Genomic DNA, 17,075 nt, shown 5'->3' with positions numbered 1-17,075 from the left:
AGAGGATTTTACCTGATATTAAGTGATTACAGAATGTTCTGAGGGGCCGGATGAGTTGTATCTAGGATGAGGTTCCAAGAACATTCCCAGTCCCCAAATCATACAATCTCTGCCATAACCAGGAAAGTTGCATTTCTTTTGCAGGAGACCACTGAATTAGGAAGCTGCTGACTGCAAAATATGCTGCCTCTGCCTCAATCTATGACTGTAAAATATGCTGCCTCTGCCTCAATCTATGCTAGCAAATGGATGTGTACTCCTTGCCTCCTTCCCTTAATTCAGTTCTGACTTTAAGTCTCCTGTGTATTTGGTAAAACCCGTGTTTTTCTGGAATCCTAGTTGCAAAGGAGTCTGGGAACTGTAGTTTTTTGTTCGGGCTTCTTCAGGACAGGAAGGGACAGTAGGAGGTTAGGATAAAGGACAAGTCAATCCATAGTGCCTGTCACAGGTCTATAGCTCTCCTGGAGTCTCTAGGCGCTACTGGGAGGCTTGAAGCCTAAAGAACATACCCAGCTTACACTCTCCTAACATTAATGCAAGATGAGGGGTTTGAGGATGGAATGTTGATCTTTTTGGGCATGGGAGGTGGGGAACTTGGAAGAACTAGGATACTAATTCACAGACTGTGGGAGCTGGAGGACAAGGTTGAGGAGGAAATGAAAGGGAGGGCCAGGCAGCCTACACAGCACAGGGAAGACTGTGGGAGAGGTGAGATGAGTAATGAGGTCCAGAGTCCAGAGGTAGCTAAGCCTTGGTACTGAGACAGCAACTGAATTTGCAAGAGCAGAAGTGGCCTCTGGCTTATTCCAATTAATTCTGCTCAAAGTCATGATGTCTGCCCACTGCTGGTTTAATCAGGAGGGACACCTATCTTTCTGGCTTCCTGGTCACTCATTGCGTTTAGTCTCAAGATATCCTGAGAGACACAGGTCACTCAACTCAATCATGTCAAGCAACTTTATTTCTGAGGCAGGTCTTGCCTCTGTCCCTGGAGGGATTGGGCCATGGGCTTCACCTGCAGGGCCAGGTCTGACCCAGATCCTGAGCCAATTGTGGCAGAGGCAGGTGGTGAAAGAACTCCAGCTCCATCATTCAGGGGGATACAAAGGTAAGACTAGATGTCAACCTACCTGGCATGTGGACGACCAAGATTCATTTCTGTATTTATTCACATAGCACAGCCACTGAACCCCTGTTATACAACAGACACATGTTCTGCATGGGTGACAGAATGGTAAGCAGTCTGAAGGATGAGTCAGACTCCCTTAGCTGGAGAAGCATGGAAGAGCTTATCAGGCAGTGAGCAGAGAATATGCACAAACCCTGTGGCAGAAGGACAAGTAACAAGAGGCAGCACTGCTGGATGCCTGAGCAAGAGCCCAATATGCAGGGCCTTGCTGGCCCTGCTAGGGACTTTTGCCTTTCTCCTAAAGGTGAAAGGAAGCCATTAAAAAGAAGGACACGTGGAGAAGAGGCATTATCAGATCAGAGTTTAGAAAATTGCTCTGGGTACTGCTTGAAGGATTGCTGGGATGGAAAGTGGCAAAAATAGATGTGGGGAGGTCAGTTAGGAAGCTTTTGCAGTAGAAGAGGAGGTAAAAAATAGTAATAACTTGGATAGGGTGGGGTAGTAAAGAAGAAAAAGGGACGGGGCAGATATTTAGAGGAGGAAGAAAACTGTATAAGAAACGGAAGCAGTTTTGTTCTTTCCTCTTTATTCTAGTCACTTCAAACTCTATTTTAAATTTTAGACTTGGCTTTCTTCTTTCATATTTATCTTTTCAACTTATATCCTAGTATAAGATCAAAGCGAATATTCTGTAAAGAAAATTCATATCACAATATGTATATATTTACATATAACCCATACCAAATACTTTGAAGTGGTATAAAATCCCTATTATATATAGAGTCATAATTAAAAACATGGACTTGGCTGACAAATTATTAGCTGTATGATCTCAGACAAGCTATTTAACCTTTCTAAGCCTCAGCTTCACTCTCTGTAAAATGGGGACAATAATAGTGCCTAACTTTTTGGGTTGCTCTGAGAATTAAATGAGATAATACATAGAAAGCCCTTAGCATATAGCCTGGCAAAATGAAAATGCTCAGTCAATGTTAGTTAGTATTGTTATTCATAGCTTTTAGCTGGTCATTCTCTGTCTAGCTGCCTGATGCCCTAGCAAGCCCTCAGAGCCACTACTGAGCACCGTATAAGCAGTTATTGCACGACAGACTTATGCACAGATTGCAATGGTCCAGAAAAGATGGTTCTGCATATTGAATTTAATTTTGCCTGTTTCTCCCTAAGCCAGGTTCCTTCTCTGGGGCTGTGCAGAACTTGTTGGAGAAGTACTGCTTCGGTGAGGGAGGGAGGTGGGGAAGAGGATTAATTAGGGGGAAGAATAAGAAGTAGAACACAGGTTTCTGCTCCTGTTGGATGATTTTAGTAGAACATTTTATTTTGGTTCATTTTATTATAGGTTTCTGGTTTATTTTCTTATTCCTCATCATGCATTGAACATTTTATAATGTGCCACACATTGTAATAGGTACTGGGGATACAGCAGTGAACAGAGTCCCAGCTTCCATGCTTATATTTTGGTGGGGGTATCACTCTTGTCAGGAACATTTTATTTTCCTGGAATTCTCAGTTGGCCAAAATTTCTATCTCCAGAAATGAATGAAAGGCACTAACTGAACGTATTGCCTGTTCTAGAGCCAGAGTGAAAAGCAAGTCCTATTGGGGAGTTTGGAGCTTACTCCTCTTTAGGGAACTGAGTTTGTATTTTTTAAGGGAGGAGAATAACAGAAATGTTAATAGCTCCAATTAACACTTGCACAGTATTTTCCTAAGTACAAACATCCTCTTCTAGTCCTCAAAATGTCCGTGTAAATGATGTATTATTACCACAGTTGACGAAACTTAGGCTAAGAGATTAAGTGATTTGGCCAAGTGGAAATGGTTCAAACTCAAGATTTAAACTTCATCTCCCATGCTTCATTCCTTTTCCTTTTCCTTTTCTTCTCCCTCTGTCCCTCCCTGCTTTTTCTCCCTCCCTCTTTCCCTCCCTCCCTAAATTGGGACTTAATTGATCAATTGCAAATACATAAATTTAAATGTGATATTTCTTTTGTAGTTGACTTGATATTGGTGGTTGAAATCTCTGATTAATAAAGTTTACAGTGAGTACACCTGAAGATAGACTGGGGAGGGAGCAATGTAGCTAAAGTGATTGAGCATCTGCTTCCCATATATGAGGTCCTGGGTACAATTTCCAGCACCTCCTAAAAAAAATAAAATAAAAGATAGATTGGCCTACATGGCATGTGATATAGTTCAGTGATTCCCAAATGCTAGTCCATAGAACAATGATGATCTATGATGAAACTGTCACTAATCGCAGAAAAAATGTGAGAAATAAGGGCAGTGTACTTGGATTTTTCATAAAGTTAAGTGAATAAGGTTAATTTAAATTAAATGTTGTTAAAAATAAATAAATAAATTAAATGTTGTTCCTCTCTCATAATTTGTCTTCCCAATTTTCCCTTATGGAATGGTGGTGATAGTAGGATGTAGTTAGGCTTCTTTTTATTTTTATTTTTTTAAAATTGTTGCTATCTTGCAGAATAAAAAGTTGACAAGCCTATGTCTATCTGTCCATTCTTTTTTGTTAAAATGTACTGTTTGGTGAATTTACTGTTTGGTGAATTTTTCCCCAACAGGATGGGGAAATCTTATATAACTTACTAAGTGAAAGATGGAAGTTCTGTTTCTGGCAATATGGAGTACTAGATATTCAGAAAAATCCTTCTGGTACAAAGCACTAAAAAAAGGATAAAATAGGAAAACATTATATACTCTAAAAAATTCATAGTTGTGTTGGCAAGAAAGAAAAATTCTTGGAGGCCAAAAATGATGAGAAAAGCAGAAATACAGAGAAAGCCACATTTGGGAAAGAAGAGACAAATTTTAGGATCTGAGCATGGTGGGAAATCGGATCAAAGACTCTTACCTAAAGCTGGAGCTCCCAAAAGGTGATACGGTCAGTGAAAAGAGGAAATAGAAAAAAAACCTGCCCCTCAAAGAGTGCCCAGTAAATGTAATAGCCAGTCTAGTCCTTTGGATATGGGGAAGGCTACATTACTGATAAATTAATAAAATTCATAACTATGAGTCACTCTCATTGGATTTAGGTTTGGAATTCTCACTACTAATGTGAGTTGAAAGACCCTAAATTGAGAATCCAAAATAATCTGGGTTGGTAGTACCTTCAAGTGCCTAGAAAAAGCAAAACAAACATGAATCCCCTCTGAAGGAATGCACCTTGATTCCTCAAAGTATTCCTACAGATATAATTCTAAAGACTATTATGTCCAAAATTAGAAATCACAAAATAAATGAGGAAACAAGATGTCACAAGAAAAAAAAAAAACAATGGAAAAATCAAACAACATAATTAGACCCATATAAACTTCAGATATTAGAATTATTGGATAGCCAATATAAAAAAGATACTGAAAATATAAAATATTACTAACCAGATTTTTAAAAAAGAACAAAGTAGAACTTGTAGAAATAAAAACTATAACCAATGACATTTAGATGTTTCAGTCAGACACCTGAAGAGAATTAATGAAGTGGAAGATAGGTACGAAATAATTTACTCTGAATGTGGCACAGAGAAACAGAGACTAAAAATATGGAAGACAAGTTAAGGGAGGATAAAGTGAAAAGGTACAATATACAGTTTATTGGAGTTAGAGAAAGTAACAGTAGAGCTAATAGGGGAGATGAGTATCCAAACTTCTAATAGTTGAAAAATTTCCAGACCTGATGGAATAAAAGCATCCTCAGATTCAGAAGTCCTAATGAGTACCAAGCAGAATCAATTAGAAAACCACAACTAGACATTTCATAGTGAAATTATAGTATATCAAAGATAAACAGATCTTGAAAGAAGTCATGAAGAAAAGAAAAATTATCACCAAAGGAATGACAATCAACAGATAGCTGACTTCCCAACACCATCGATGGAAATTAAAGGAGAGCCATATATTAAAAATCTTTCAGTTAAAAACATTTACCATGATAAGCCAAATGTAATATCTAAAGAATTGCATCCACCAAATATCTACACCTTATCAACATTATGAAAACACTTTTTCACCAGTAACTGCAGTGAACTTCTCAACACAATTGAGAATTTAAATTATGGTAGTTTTTCACCCTATTTTTCTCCAATTACCACTTGATCTCTCACATGTCCCACATGCCTCATTACCATGAAGTTCAGAATCTTCTTTTGAGAGTTCCCATGCCCCTTAAATCGAATTCTCTAAGAACATTTAGTACTTAGTCCAAAGTGGATTGTTCTCTTCCAAGGCCAGATGTGGAGAGATCTGGTCAGTTCATACCACCCAGTGCAGTTATTTTTTCACTGCCACACGTACTGCAGTTGAATTTTGCCTTGAAAAATTCCATGAATTCTTGTCCACTATGAGGACAACCTGATGAGTCCAGATCATTGCATAATCAGTGATACCCACTTGTGGTCTCTTAAATTACAACTCTTTTCAAGTGACAATCATAACCTCCCAGGAAGAGTGGGTCACATCCTACATCACCACCACTCTTTCCTCTCTTCTACCATCATCACCTTCAGATGTGGAATTACTGTCCCTATTTCTCAGTGTGACCATTTTCCTTCTAAGAAGGTAGGCAGAGCTTTAAAATCACAGGAAACTCTAAAGGTCCCGTAGTCATTCCTCCTAAGGCAATGAAGTTGCCGAGAACGCTTATAATACCAGGGAGACTACTCAATGGACTTTCACAGAAAAGAGATCTCCCCCAGGTGAAACTGTCTCCTTCTAAGCCAAGAGGATCTGTTCACTTGCAGTCCACTTTCAGGAACTGTCCTTAAATGGGCAGAAGCTGCATATATTATGACACAGGTGCCAAATTCTCTTGCTAATCAGGAAAACAAAATTCACAAAATCAGTCTCTGGTGGGGCATCATTTTTGGGTAAACTACCACAGCTGAAATGTCTGCACACAGTTTTACCTATGGGTTACAGGCTTGCTTTTTGAGCACCCCACACATTGAATCTTAAATAGGGAAACTATTTCTAATAGTAGACAATCCTCAGTGAAATTTCATTATTCAAATGTTAATGCATTGTGAATTGAACACAGGAAAACGCTAACGTATGAACTGCAGAAATCAAATCTGTTTTCCTTACTGGAAAATAGGTTTGGTTGCTTGGCATGAACATTACGTTGGAAAAAAAACAGCTCTGCTTCTCTTCATTAGAACATTAATATATATGACAGTCTGAAAGTAAATCCAGTACAGTCAAACCACATAAGCTGTGGCCAGCAAATTATGTGTGTGTGTGCGCGTGCGCGTGTACATGCAAAATACAAGAACAGCAATTAAGGTGCTTTTCTTGTGACCAAGTCCAAGGAAATTAAACTCAACACCTAAAACCTAACCACTTGCAAAAAGGCATTTCTAAGTTAGCAGGATTTTAAAGGTAATCAATGTTCATTGAAAAGTAGCCTATGCTGAATCCTCATTATTTTAAATGTATTACTTTAGATGTATGTTGCATCATCTTTTTAAAACAATCTTATCGTTTATTAAATTTGATCAATTAGTTCTGGATCCTTGGTCAGTTATTTTTTTAAAGGTGTAATAAGACCAGGACTTTAAAAACTCCTGTAAAATTCATGCTTTGTAAGAAATAATGGAAGTAAATTTTATTTGAAGTTCCTAGTCTCATTTTTACTAAAATATTTTAAACATTTATTGCAAAAATAATACTTGCTCTTTGTAAAAGAAATGCAAACAATGCAGAAGACTATAATCACTGAAAGTATCCTACAAACAACCCAGGTCCATCACATTCTGCAAAGAGAGCCATTGCTTATAGTTCTATGCTTATCCATCCAGATCAGATTTATTCCCTGCAACTTGTGCTTTTACCTATCACTATATCTTGGAGTTGTTTTGTATCAGTACATGCAGAAATAGTTTATTGTTTCATACTATTTCATAAAATGGATGAACCACAGTTTATTCCCTTATTGATAGACATTTAGGTTGTTTTCAAAGTTTCACAAATAAAAATCACAACAATTATTCCCTGTATATACATATATACTTGCACATTTTAAAGAATATTTCTCTAGAACAGATTTCTAGAAATTAACAGGTCATTAGACCAACTTATTTTACATTTTATTACATTGTATTTATTAAACTTTTTTTTCTGAGTTTATCATTCGTTAGCATTGTGTTTTTATTTTGTTGGTTGTAGCTCTAATTCAAACCCTAGAAAACTGCTGACATGGCCTTGGAGAAACTCCTCTTCAGAGAATTAAAGAAGCTAAGAAACCATGTTAGAGGAAAGAATCAGGCTCACCTGGGAAGCCACACAGCAACATGATCATCCCCATGTTCCAGAGAAAATGAATCACAACAAACAAGTAAAACAAGATCAAGAAAAAATGAGAGTGCTGGATGTTCTAAACCACATGCAGAATTTTGTTTTTACTTAAAGCCTTGAACAGTCTTAAGTGGTGAAGTAAAATATGTCCATTTGTATGCATTTTATATCACCTTAGATATAAAAATATTTTTATGTGATAGTATTTTTTTTAAATATTGATATTTTAGGTATTTGTTAGCAGAAATACATTTTTTTTTTAAGATTTATTTTTATTTATTTAATTCCCCTCCCCTCCCCCGGTTGTCTGTTTTCTGTGTCTTTTTGCTGTGTCTTGTTTCTTTGTCCGCTTCTGTTGTTGTCAGCGGCACGGGAAGTGTGGGCGGCGCCGTTCCTCGGCACGCTGCTCCCTCCTTCGCGCTGGGCGGCTCTCCTTATGGGCGCACTCCTTGCGCGTGGGGCTCCCCTACGCGGGGGACACCCTGTGTGGCACGGCACTCCTTGCGCGCATCAGCACTGCGCATGGGCCAGCTCCACATGGGTCAAGGAGGCCTGGGGCTTGAACCGCGGACCTCCCATGTGGTAGATGGACGCCCTAACCACTGGGCCAAAGTCCGTTTCCCTGATAGTATTTTTAATATCCTAATTTCTTAGACGTTTCAAGTATTTCATGACTCAAACCTTCATACTTCCTACAATTGGATTATACTCAAGGATAGAGACAATGTTTTGGAACAAAGAATGCTTTCAATAAATGTTTACTAGTGTTGCCCTCAACTCTCTAATTTTTCTCACTAGACAGAAGTGAACATACACATAAAAGACAAATAAAGGGACAAGGTCCTTTTACCTCTCAGAGACTCCCAAAATAAAGAATGAATGCCAAATTTTCATATCTTTGACAGAGAAGTCTGCAAGAAGCCATGTGAGCATTTTCCCTCTTTTTCTCTTTTAAGCTCTCCTTCTCCTCATTCTTTTTAAATATTTCTGAGATGGCTGTGTGATATAAACTAAGGGGAGACTTGTAGCTGAAGGTTTTTCTAAGTGTGGAGTAACAAACAGGTCTCCCTCCTGGATGAATTCTCAGATGTTGAGTAAGAGATTTCCTTTGGCCAAATACTTTCCTCAATCGTTATATTCAAGAGGTGTTTTCCTAGTATGAGTTCTCTGATGTTGACTGAAGTGGCCACAGTTGCAAAAGACCTTCCCACGTATCTTACACTCAGTTTCTCTCTAGTGTGAATTCTTCAGTGCTGAGTGAGGGATGAGCTACAGATGAAGGCTTTCTTATATTCACAATATTCAAAGTTTTTTTCTCTGGTGTGACTCCCGTGTTAAAGAGGAGAAAAGCTGTCACAAAAGACTTTCCCACATTATCTGCTCTCAAAAGTTTCTTTTCCAGTGTGGATCTTATTACGCCGGACAAAAGCAGAGCAGTAGGCAAAGACCTTTCCACATTCACTGCACACAAAGGGCTTCTCTCCAGTGTGACTCCTCATGTGTTGACTGAGGGAATAGCTATAGGAAAAGCCTTTCCTGCATCCTTTACACTCATAAGGCTTTCCTGGAGTATGGATTATACGATGGCAGAAAAAAACAGAGTGGTAGGTGACTGTTTTTCCACATTCATTGCACTCATAGGGTTTCTCTCCAATGTGAATCATCATGTGCCGAGTTAAGGAAGAGTTGTAGTAAAAGGCTTTCCCACATTCTTTGCACTCATAGGGTTTTTCTCCAGTGTGGGTCATATTATGCTGGACAAACACAGAGTGGTAGGTGGTCTTTCCACATTTGTTGCATTCATAGGGCTTCTCTCCAGTGTGAATCCACTGTGGGATGGAGGTGTGACCTACGACTGAAGACCTTCCCACATTCAATGCATTTATAGGGTTTCTCCCCAGTGTGAATCCTCATGTGTCGAACAAAGTCCACCTTCTCACAAAAAGCTTTTCCACACTCCTGGCACCCATAAGGCTTCGCTCCTGTGTGAATCCGCTGATGTCTAACAAGGAGCCTATGTTTGTTAACACTCCTGCATTCCTTGCATTTGAAGGGGGTCTTCCCTGCATGAGTCAAGGAGTCTTCACTTGGTTCCTGTGACTCACACTCCTGTAAAGTATCTCCTGCAGAGACTTGCTCTTCCAAAACCCGAGTCCAGACTATTATCTGTCCGCAATTCATTGTGTTTAGGGCCCATCTTGCTAAGGAGGGACTCCTTGTGGGAGGCTGTCCCCAGCCCCAAGTGCCCTTTCTGCATGTCCCACAGCCCTTCCTGATCCATGGCGGGCCCCAACCTGGAGGACATTTTGGTTCCCCTGACTCAGTTGTCTGGGCAGCAAGGATCCCTAAGACAAGGTTGGCTGAGAAGTTGGCCTACGAGCTGGCTGGTCATGGGTTTTGCTTTATCACCTTGACAGGCGCTTTGGCAAAGGCTTCTCTTCCCTTTCCCTTACCCACTCTTCTGCTGGCAGAACTATTTTGCTTTGAGAATTCCACGTCCCAGCGAGACGTGGAGTTAGCAGCTCCCTAGTATTACCTCCCAATTCAGGGTCTTCTAGGCCAGGTCCCGCTGACCCTACTCTTCCTGAGTGAGGATAACTGGCATGTCACATGCTCAAATGTTACCACCACGGGTGCCGCAGCTGCCGCCAATGCCACGGAACCCAGCGAAACAAAGCCCCGCGCGGCCCGGCGTCCGCCTGCGCAAACTGCGCCTTCGCCTACCGACACCAGAGCGCACCGCGCGCCAGCGGAACTGCGCGTCCCAGAGGCGGCAGGTCCACTTTTTCTTTCTTTCTTTTTTCCTCCCTCAAACCACTCCGCGGGGTTTAGCCCTCAGTTACCCATAAGCACACGTCTTTCGACGTTAACCGTGGGAGCTTGTATAAGTAACTCTGGACAATCACTGCGACTGGGAACCGGGTGGAAGGAAGGCACTTTGCAGATACTTGGAATTTGACCGAGTGTATGATGCCAGTTGTTGCGTCAGGGAGAACCTTCAAACGGTGACAAATATGCATGCACGGATTTTGACCTGCAGGGTTTGAGAGAGAAGGAGCCTTAATTACCTGACCACATCAAATAGTACCCAGGAGCTGGGCATTAAAGTCAGTGCGATCAAAATGCCCATTCGTTGAAGAAAACTTGGACGTTCAGGATCTCTTCTGTGTTGCTGATTGTACTACATTAGTAACACCGCTTTGAAAGAGTTCGGCTCCGCCCCATAAAGGCCTTCACAAAGAGAGGCATCCCCATTTGTGTGCCGGGAGACACAAACTAGAAAGCTCACAACAGTAAATACCTGGAGGGAGTCCAGGCAAGAGTGTGGAGGTGTGGATGAACCGTCTTCTCCACAGAAATGAACATTATTTAGCAGCCCCAGAGAGCTCTAGCCCACTGTGTGGAAGGCGGGGGTCAGAGGTGGGGGTAGGACCCTGGCGGGCGGAGTATGAGATGTATCACAATTTACGTTGCTGAATCCTCAAAAATTAGGGACCCATCGGGGTCAAGTCCCCCTGGGGGCTTAGAACCGGCAGAGGAAGGGGAGGCCGCAACGCGGAAAGTGATGGTAGCAGGGTCCTGGTTAAACCCCTTCCCCTACTGGCAAGAGCTGGGTGTTAAGGAGAGGAGAGGATCTTGAAACTGGGAGAGGAAAGGCAAGTTTGAAGGTCAGCGGTAAGTACTGGAAATAGGAGGATTGATGGGACCATCCACTCTTCTTTGCTCTTTCTGGCAGCTGTTTGGAAGGTTCTCTGGGGAATCTGACCAGTTCAAGAGGAGAGACCTAAAAGATGCTGACATTGTAGGTCTCTCAGTAAAATGGACTGGCAGGCTGACTTTCAGTGACGACTTAAAATGTTTTTTTTTTTTTTTCTGTCTTGTGTTGGCCAAGACACAATGTCTTCAACTGCAATTTTAAAGAGCAGGGATAATAGCACATACCTTTTCACTTTCCTGATTTTAAAGAAAATACTTGTATTGTTTCACAGTAGGAATGTGTATAGTATAAATTTTTGTTGGTAGTATGTGCTAGATCATTTTCATAAAATATATATTAGGCTCAGAAGAATGAAAGACCAGACAGACACACCACCTGGGAAAACCCAAAAGTAAGTTTTCTCCCCCAAAGAATTTGATAGAAGTCAGCATAGTCAGTATACAAGGCAGAGAGCTCAGATGTGTTTTCCAGACCCCAAGACCCTCCCCAGAATGGGAGGAAGCCATGGATGGCACTGACCGAAGGAGCCCCTCAAGGATCAGGCAGCCCTACGGGGAAAAGTGCCCCTGTCAGTCTCAGGACGCTATATATTTGCTGACAAATGTATCTTCTAAGTGTGGTCTCTTGTCTCAGTTGTATTGATTTTAAGAGTTCAAAAAGACTGACCACTGAATACTTGCATCATAACTGTGATAATGTGAGCAATTACAAAATAAATAAGTTAGCTTTGCTTCTTAGAAAAGTCTATTTTTTTCTTCAGTAGATTGGTCTTTCAGTACCTGGTTATAATGATTTATAGCAATTTCCAAAATGATAAATACTTTTTGTCATTTGAGCTATAAATAGCAATGCTTCTAAATAACCTGAGTATCTCAGCAGGAATTGGAATAAATTATGTCACTTCAAGTTAAAGCCAGAGTCTGCTATCTGTAAGTTCTCCGGGGTCTTCTCACAAGGGTCCCTGTGTCAGTCTGGGGTGCTGTGGGTGACTTAACCATTGTAACTGTAGACTATCACCTGCAATTTTTTGGTCTTTGGATCCACCCATGGGCAGCATGCCTAGTACTACTGCTGTACAAGCTACACATATTTTCAGACATTTCCCCCTTTGAATATTCAGAAATAAGAGAATGCCCCTTTCATTAAAAGGAATAATTATGTTGGGGAAGGAAGAATGTTTTCAACAAGGGGTGCTGGGACAGCTAGATCTACATGCAAAAGAAAGAAGTTGGATACTTTCTTCACACTACTCACAAAAATGAACTGAAAATGGATCTTAGACCTAAATATAAGATGTAAAACTCTTAGAAGAAAATACAGGAATATGTTTGTGTGATCTTGGATTAGGTAATAGTTTTTCTTAGATATGAGACGAAACTTACAAAAAACACAACAAAAAATAGATAAATTGGACTTCATCAAAATTAAAAATTTTACTGCTTTAAAGGACACCATCAGGAAACTGGCGTGGCTCAAGTGATAAGGCCTCTGCCTACCATATGGGAGGACCCAGGTTCGATCCCTGGGGCCTCCTGGTGAAAAAGAAGAGACAGTATGCCTGTGCGGTGAGCCAGTGCCCACGTGGTGAGCCAAGTGCCCAGGTGGCGAGCCAGTGCCCACATGGTGAGCTGAGTGCCCGTGCAGCAAGCCAAGTGCCTGCACAACAAGCTGAGTGCCCATGCAAAGAGCCAGTGCCCACACAAGTGAGTCATGCAGCAAGATGATGATGCAACAAAAGAGGGGTGAAGGAGAGAGTCAAGGTGAAGTTCAGCAGAGACCAGGAACTGAGGTGGTGCAATTGACAGGTAATCTCTCTCCACATCAGAGGTCCCCAGGATTGAATCATAGTGAATCCTAGAGGAGAAAGATGAGAAGACAAAAAGAGAAATAGATACAGAAGATCACACAGCGAATGGACACAGACAGCAAAAACAGCAGGGCAGGGGCAGGGGAGAGAGGGGGAGGAGAAGGGAAAAAATAAATGTTTAAATAAAAATAAAGGATAAAAGAGAGGAGAGGGGGCAAGATGGCGGCTGAGTGAACATCCCTGTTAGAGTCTTCTGCAGGGAATCGGCTGGGCGGCATTGGAGACTCTTTGGGACCGGATTGTTTCGGGATTTTTGCTGGTCCGGAGGTGTCTGGACATCGATTTGGAGGGAAGGTAACAGAGAGGATTCGTCTGTGAAATATACACGGAGATCCCAGCTACCTGTAGAGGATTCCCTTCTTGGGTAGGCGGAGACGAGGCATCTAGCCCCGCTCGGTGGGGCTGAGCCAGGCCGGGCCGCGCTGCGCCTGCGGTGAGCGGGGCCGGGCGGGGCCGAGCCAGGCCGAGCCGGGCCGCGGTAGCGTTTGGAGCCGGGCGGGGCCGGTGCAGGCCCCGGCTGCGGGCCGCGGTAGCGCTTGGAGCCGGGCGGGGCCGCTGCAGGCCCCGGCTGCGGGCCGCGGTAGCGCTTGGAGCCGGGCGGGGCCGGTGCAGGCCCCGGCTGCGGGCCGCGGTAGCGCTTGGAGCCGGGCGGGGCCGGTGCAGGCCCCGGCTGCGGGCCGCGGTAGCGCTTGGAGCCGGGCGGGGCCGGTGCAGGCCCCGGCTGCGGGCCGCGGTAGCGTTTGGAGCCGGGCGGGCCCGGGTCAGGCCGCGGCGGGTACGGAGCCCGGCAGGGCCGGTCCAGGCCGCGGTGGCGGGAGGTGGACGCCGGAGCCGGCTGGGCCGCTGTAGCGAGCGGAGCTGGGCGGAGCCAGGCCAGGCCAAGGCGGCGTGAGGAGCCGGGCAGAGCCGGTCCAAGCCTCCGCGGCGGGCGGAGCCGGGCCTGCGGAGGGGTTTCTGTTTTTTTTTTTTTGTTTGTTTGTTTGTTTTTTTTTTTTTTTTTTTTTTTTTTTTTAATTTTACTTAATTTTTTTTTTTTTTGAGCATCTGCAGTACTGGGGAGTTCGTGGGCCCTGGGCGGCCTATTGGGGGTTTGTGGGAAGGGAGGTGCTTGCAGACCCATTTGGGCAGACAGACGGGGGGGTTTTAGGGCAAAGCGGGGGGAAGTTGTTGTTTTAGATAGTGTTGCAATTGTGACACGTGTGTACCTGTATCTCTCTTCTCCCTATTCGTTCCCCACCGTTTGCCCATCCTCTTTTTCTTTCTTCCTTTCTTCTTGCCTTTCTTTTTTCTTTATTATAATTAGTTTGTTTTTTTTTTTTTTTTCTTTTTTCGGTTTTCTCTTTCCCTCTTGTCCCTCATCTTCCACTTATTTTTACTTTAATTCAAGTATACAATAGGTGCTACAGGGAACACCTCACATTTGCTGGGTTTTCCCATCCTCCACTGCCTCATTTCTGTGTGAACTGATTTAGGCTACCTACACTATCCCCCTTCCCCTGCATCTTGATATCCACTATCATCTACTGTCTCTCCTATATTCCACCCCCCACCTCCCGTTCTTTGATCCACAAAGTGTCTAACTCTTAATTTCTAATACCTTTGTTCTGTTTTCTGTCTATTATCCACTCTTGAAACTATTACCTTTCTTTTCTTTTTCCCTCTCTCATGAAAACAATAGCTGTGTAGTTCATACCATATTCCTCCCAAATTCAGTCATCAACTTCATAAAAGGTACTCTACCTACAGCTATAACTCTATACAATCTACATGAATCTAACCTCCATCCTTCCAGATCTCATATTCCTGCTTTATTAACATACATCACCAATACAACTTTACACTTTTCCCTTGCTTACACAATTGCCTTTCCCCAACACTAATACTTTCCTCTAAAGTGAACTTAACCAACAACAAGTAACTAGAATAAGAAGAAAAAAGTGACAAAGAGAAGATATAACACCTGTGCAAAAATAACAACTAATTATCCTCCAAGAGCAGACAAAGAAGCTAAGGAACTGATTAAATTCGTCAAAATAAAGAGATGACCAGAAAGCAACAAAAATCTATGAACCAAACCAATAATCAGGAAAACATGGCTGAATCCAATCAACAAACCAATAATCACGAAGGGGAGCAAAACTTGGCACAAGCAATGAAAGATCTCAGAACATTTATCACCGACAAATTTGATGCAGTAATGAAAGAGGTTAACAACATGAAGACATCACTTGGAGGGGAAATTGCAGACATACGCAAAAACATAACAGATATGATGGGAATGAACACCACAGTTCAAGAAATCAAAAATACACTTGCAGCAAATATCAGCAGACTAGAAGAGACAGAGCAGAGAATTAGTGATGTGGAAGACAGTACATCAGAAATCAAACAGATAGTAGAAGGGGTCAATAAGAAGATAGAAAAAATCCAATTAGGATTTAGGGACCTGAATGACAATGCAAAACGCTCAAACATACGTATTATAGGCATTCCAGAAGGTGAAGAGAAGGGAAAGGGGTCAGAAAGAGTGTTGCAGGAAATAATGGCTGAAAACTTCCCAAATCTACTGAAAGAGACAGATGTACATATCCAAGAAGCACAGCGCACTCCACAAGTCATAAACCCCAACAGGCCCACCCCAAGACATATACTTGTCAAATTATCCAATGCTCAAGACAAAGAGAAAATCCTAAAAGCAGCAAGAGAAAAGAAAACCATCACATACAAGGGAAGCTCAATTAGATTAAGTGCTGATTTCTCTTCTGAAACCATGGAGGCAAGAAGACAGTGGTATGATATAGTCAAGGTACTAAAGGAAAAAAATTTCCAACCAAGAATACTCTATCCAGCTAAACTAGCATTCAAACATGATGGAGAGTTCAAAATATTTGCAGACAAACAGAAACTGAAAGAGTATACCAACAAGAAACCTCCCCTTCAAGAAATTCTAAAGGGAGTTCTGCAGGAAGAAAGGAAAAAACAGGAAAGGCAAAGTTGGAGGAGAGTATAAGACCAACAACAACAACAAAAAAGACAAAAAAAAAATATGCAAACAAAATATGACAAACACAAATCCAATCAAAATATGGCTAACACAAATAATTCCTTGATAGTAATAACACTGAATGTCAATGGATTAAACTCACCTATCAAAAGATTCAGACTGGGACACTGGATAAGGAAATATGACCCATCCATATGCTGTCTACAAGAGACACATCTTAGACCCAGAGACGAATGGAGATTGAAAGTGAAAGGCTGGAAAACAATCATACAAGCTAACAATAACCAAAAAAAGGCAGGAGTAGCTATATTAATATCAGACAAAATAGACTTTAAATGTGAAACAATTGTGAGAGACAAAGAAGGATACTACATTTTAGTCAAAGGGAAAATCTGTCAAGAAGATCGAACAATCATAAATATCTATGCCCCTAACAAGGGTGCCTCTAAATACGTCAGGCAAACGCTGGAAAAACTAAGTGAAAGAATAGATACATCTACAATTATAGTGGGGGATTTTAATACACCACTATCAACTCTGGACAGAACATCTCAAAAGAGAATCACCAAAGAAACAAAACATCTGAATAGTATATTAGAGGAGCTCGATCTAATAGACATATATAGATCGCTACACCCAAACACAGCAGGATATACATTTTTCTCAAGCGCACATGGATCATTCTCCAAGATAGATCATATGCTAGGCCACAAAGAAAGGCTGAACGAATTCAGAAAGATTGAAATCATACAAAACATTATCTCTGACCACAGTGGAGTCAAGCTGGAGATTTGCAAGGGAAAGAAGCCCAGATTTCACACCACAATTTGGAAATTAAACAACACACTCTTAGAAAAACAGTGGGTCAAAGAGGAAATCTCAAAAGAAATCAATGACTACCTTGAAACAAATGATAATGATAACACAACATACCAAAATTTATGGGATGCAGCAAAAGCAGTACTGAGAGGGAAGTTTATAGCCATAAATTCATATATCAAAAAAGAAGAAAGAGCAAAAATTGAAGAACT

The 17,075-nt window shown here is 41.8% G+C and overlaps 1 protein-coding gene and 1 long non-coding RNA gene across 2 annotated transcripts in view; one reads left to right on the top strand and one right to left on the bottom strand.

Moving 5' to 3' along the window:
* LOC131278341 (uncharacterized) overlaps window positions 1-7,720 on the top strand; it is a 31,836-nt gene extending 24,116 nt beyond the window's left edge. The window contains exon 2 of the long non-coding RNA XR_009185687.1: window positions 7,327-7,720. This is a non-coding gene — a long non-coding RNA (uncharacterized lncRNA). The remainder of the gene's footprint in view (window positions 1-7,326) is intronic.
* A 1,108-nt stretch (window positions 7,721-8,828) lies between these two features.
* Window positions 8,829-9,712, bottom strand: ZNF80 (zinc finger protein 80). The gene is given in 3 exon segments (XM_004485225.2): window positions 8,829-9,294; window positions 9,296-9,604; window positions 9,606-9,712. Coding segments are annotated over 3 exon segments (882 nt in total).
* Between the last annotated feature and the right edge of the window lie 7,363 nt (window positions 9,713-17,075).

Source organism: Dasypus novemcinctus, chromosome 4, assembly GCF_030445035.2.
Source record: "Dasypus novemcinctus isolate mDasNov1 chromosome 4, mDasNov1.1.hap2, whole genome shotgun sequence".
NCBI classification, from domain to species: Eukaryota; Metazoa; Chordata; class Mammalia; order Cingulata; family Dasypodidae; genus Dasypus; species Dasypus novemcinctus.
This window is presented reverse-complemented; position numbering and strand designations above follow the sequence as displayed.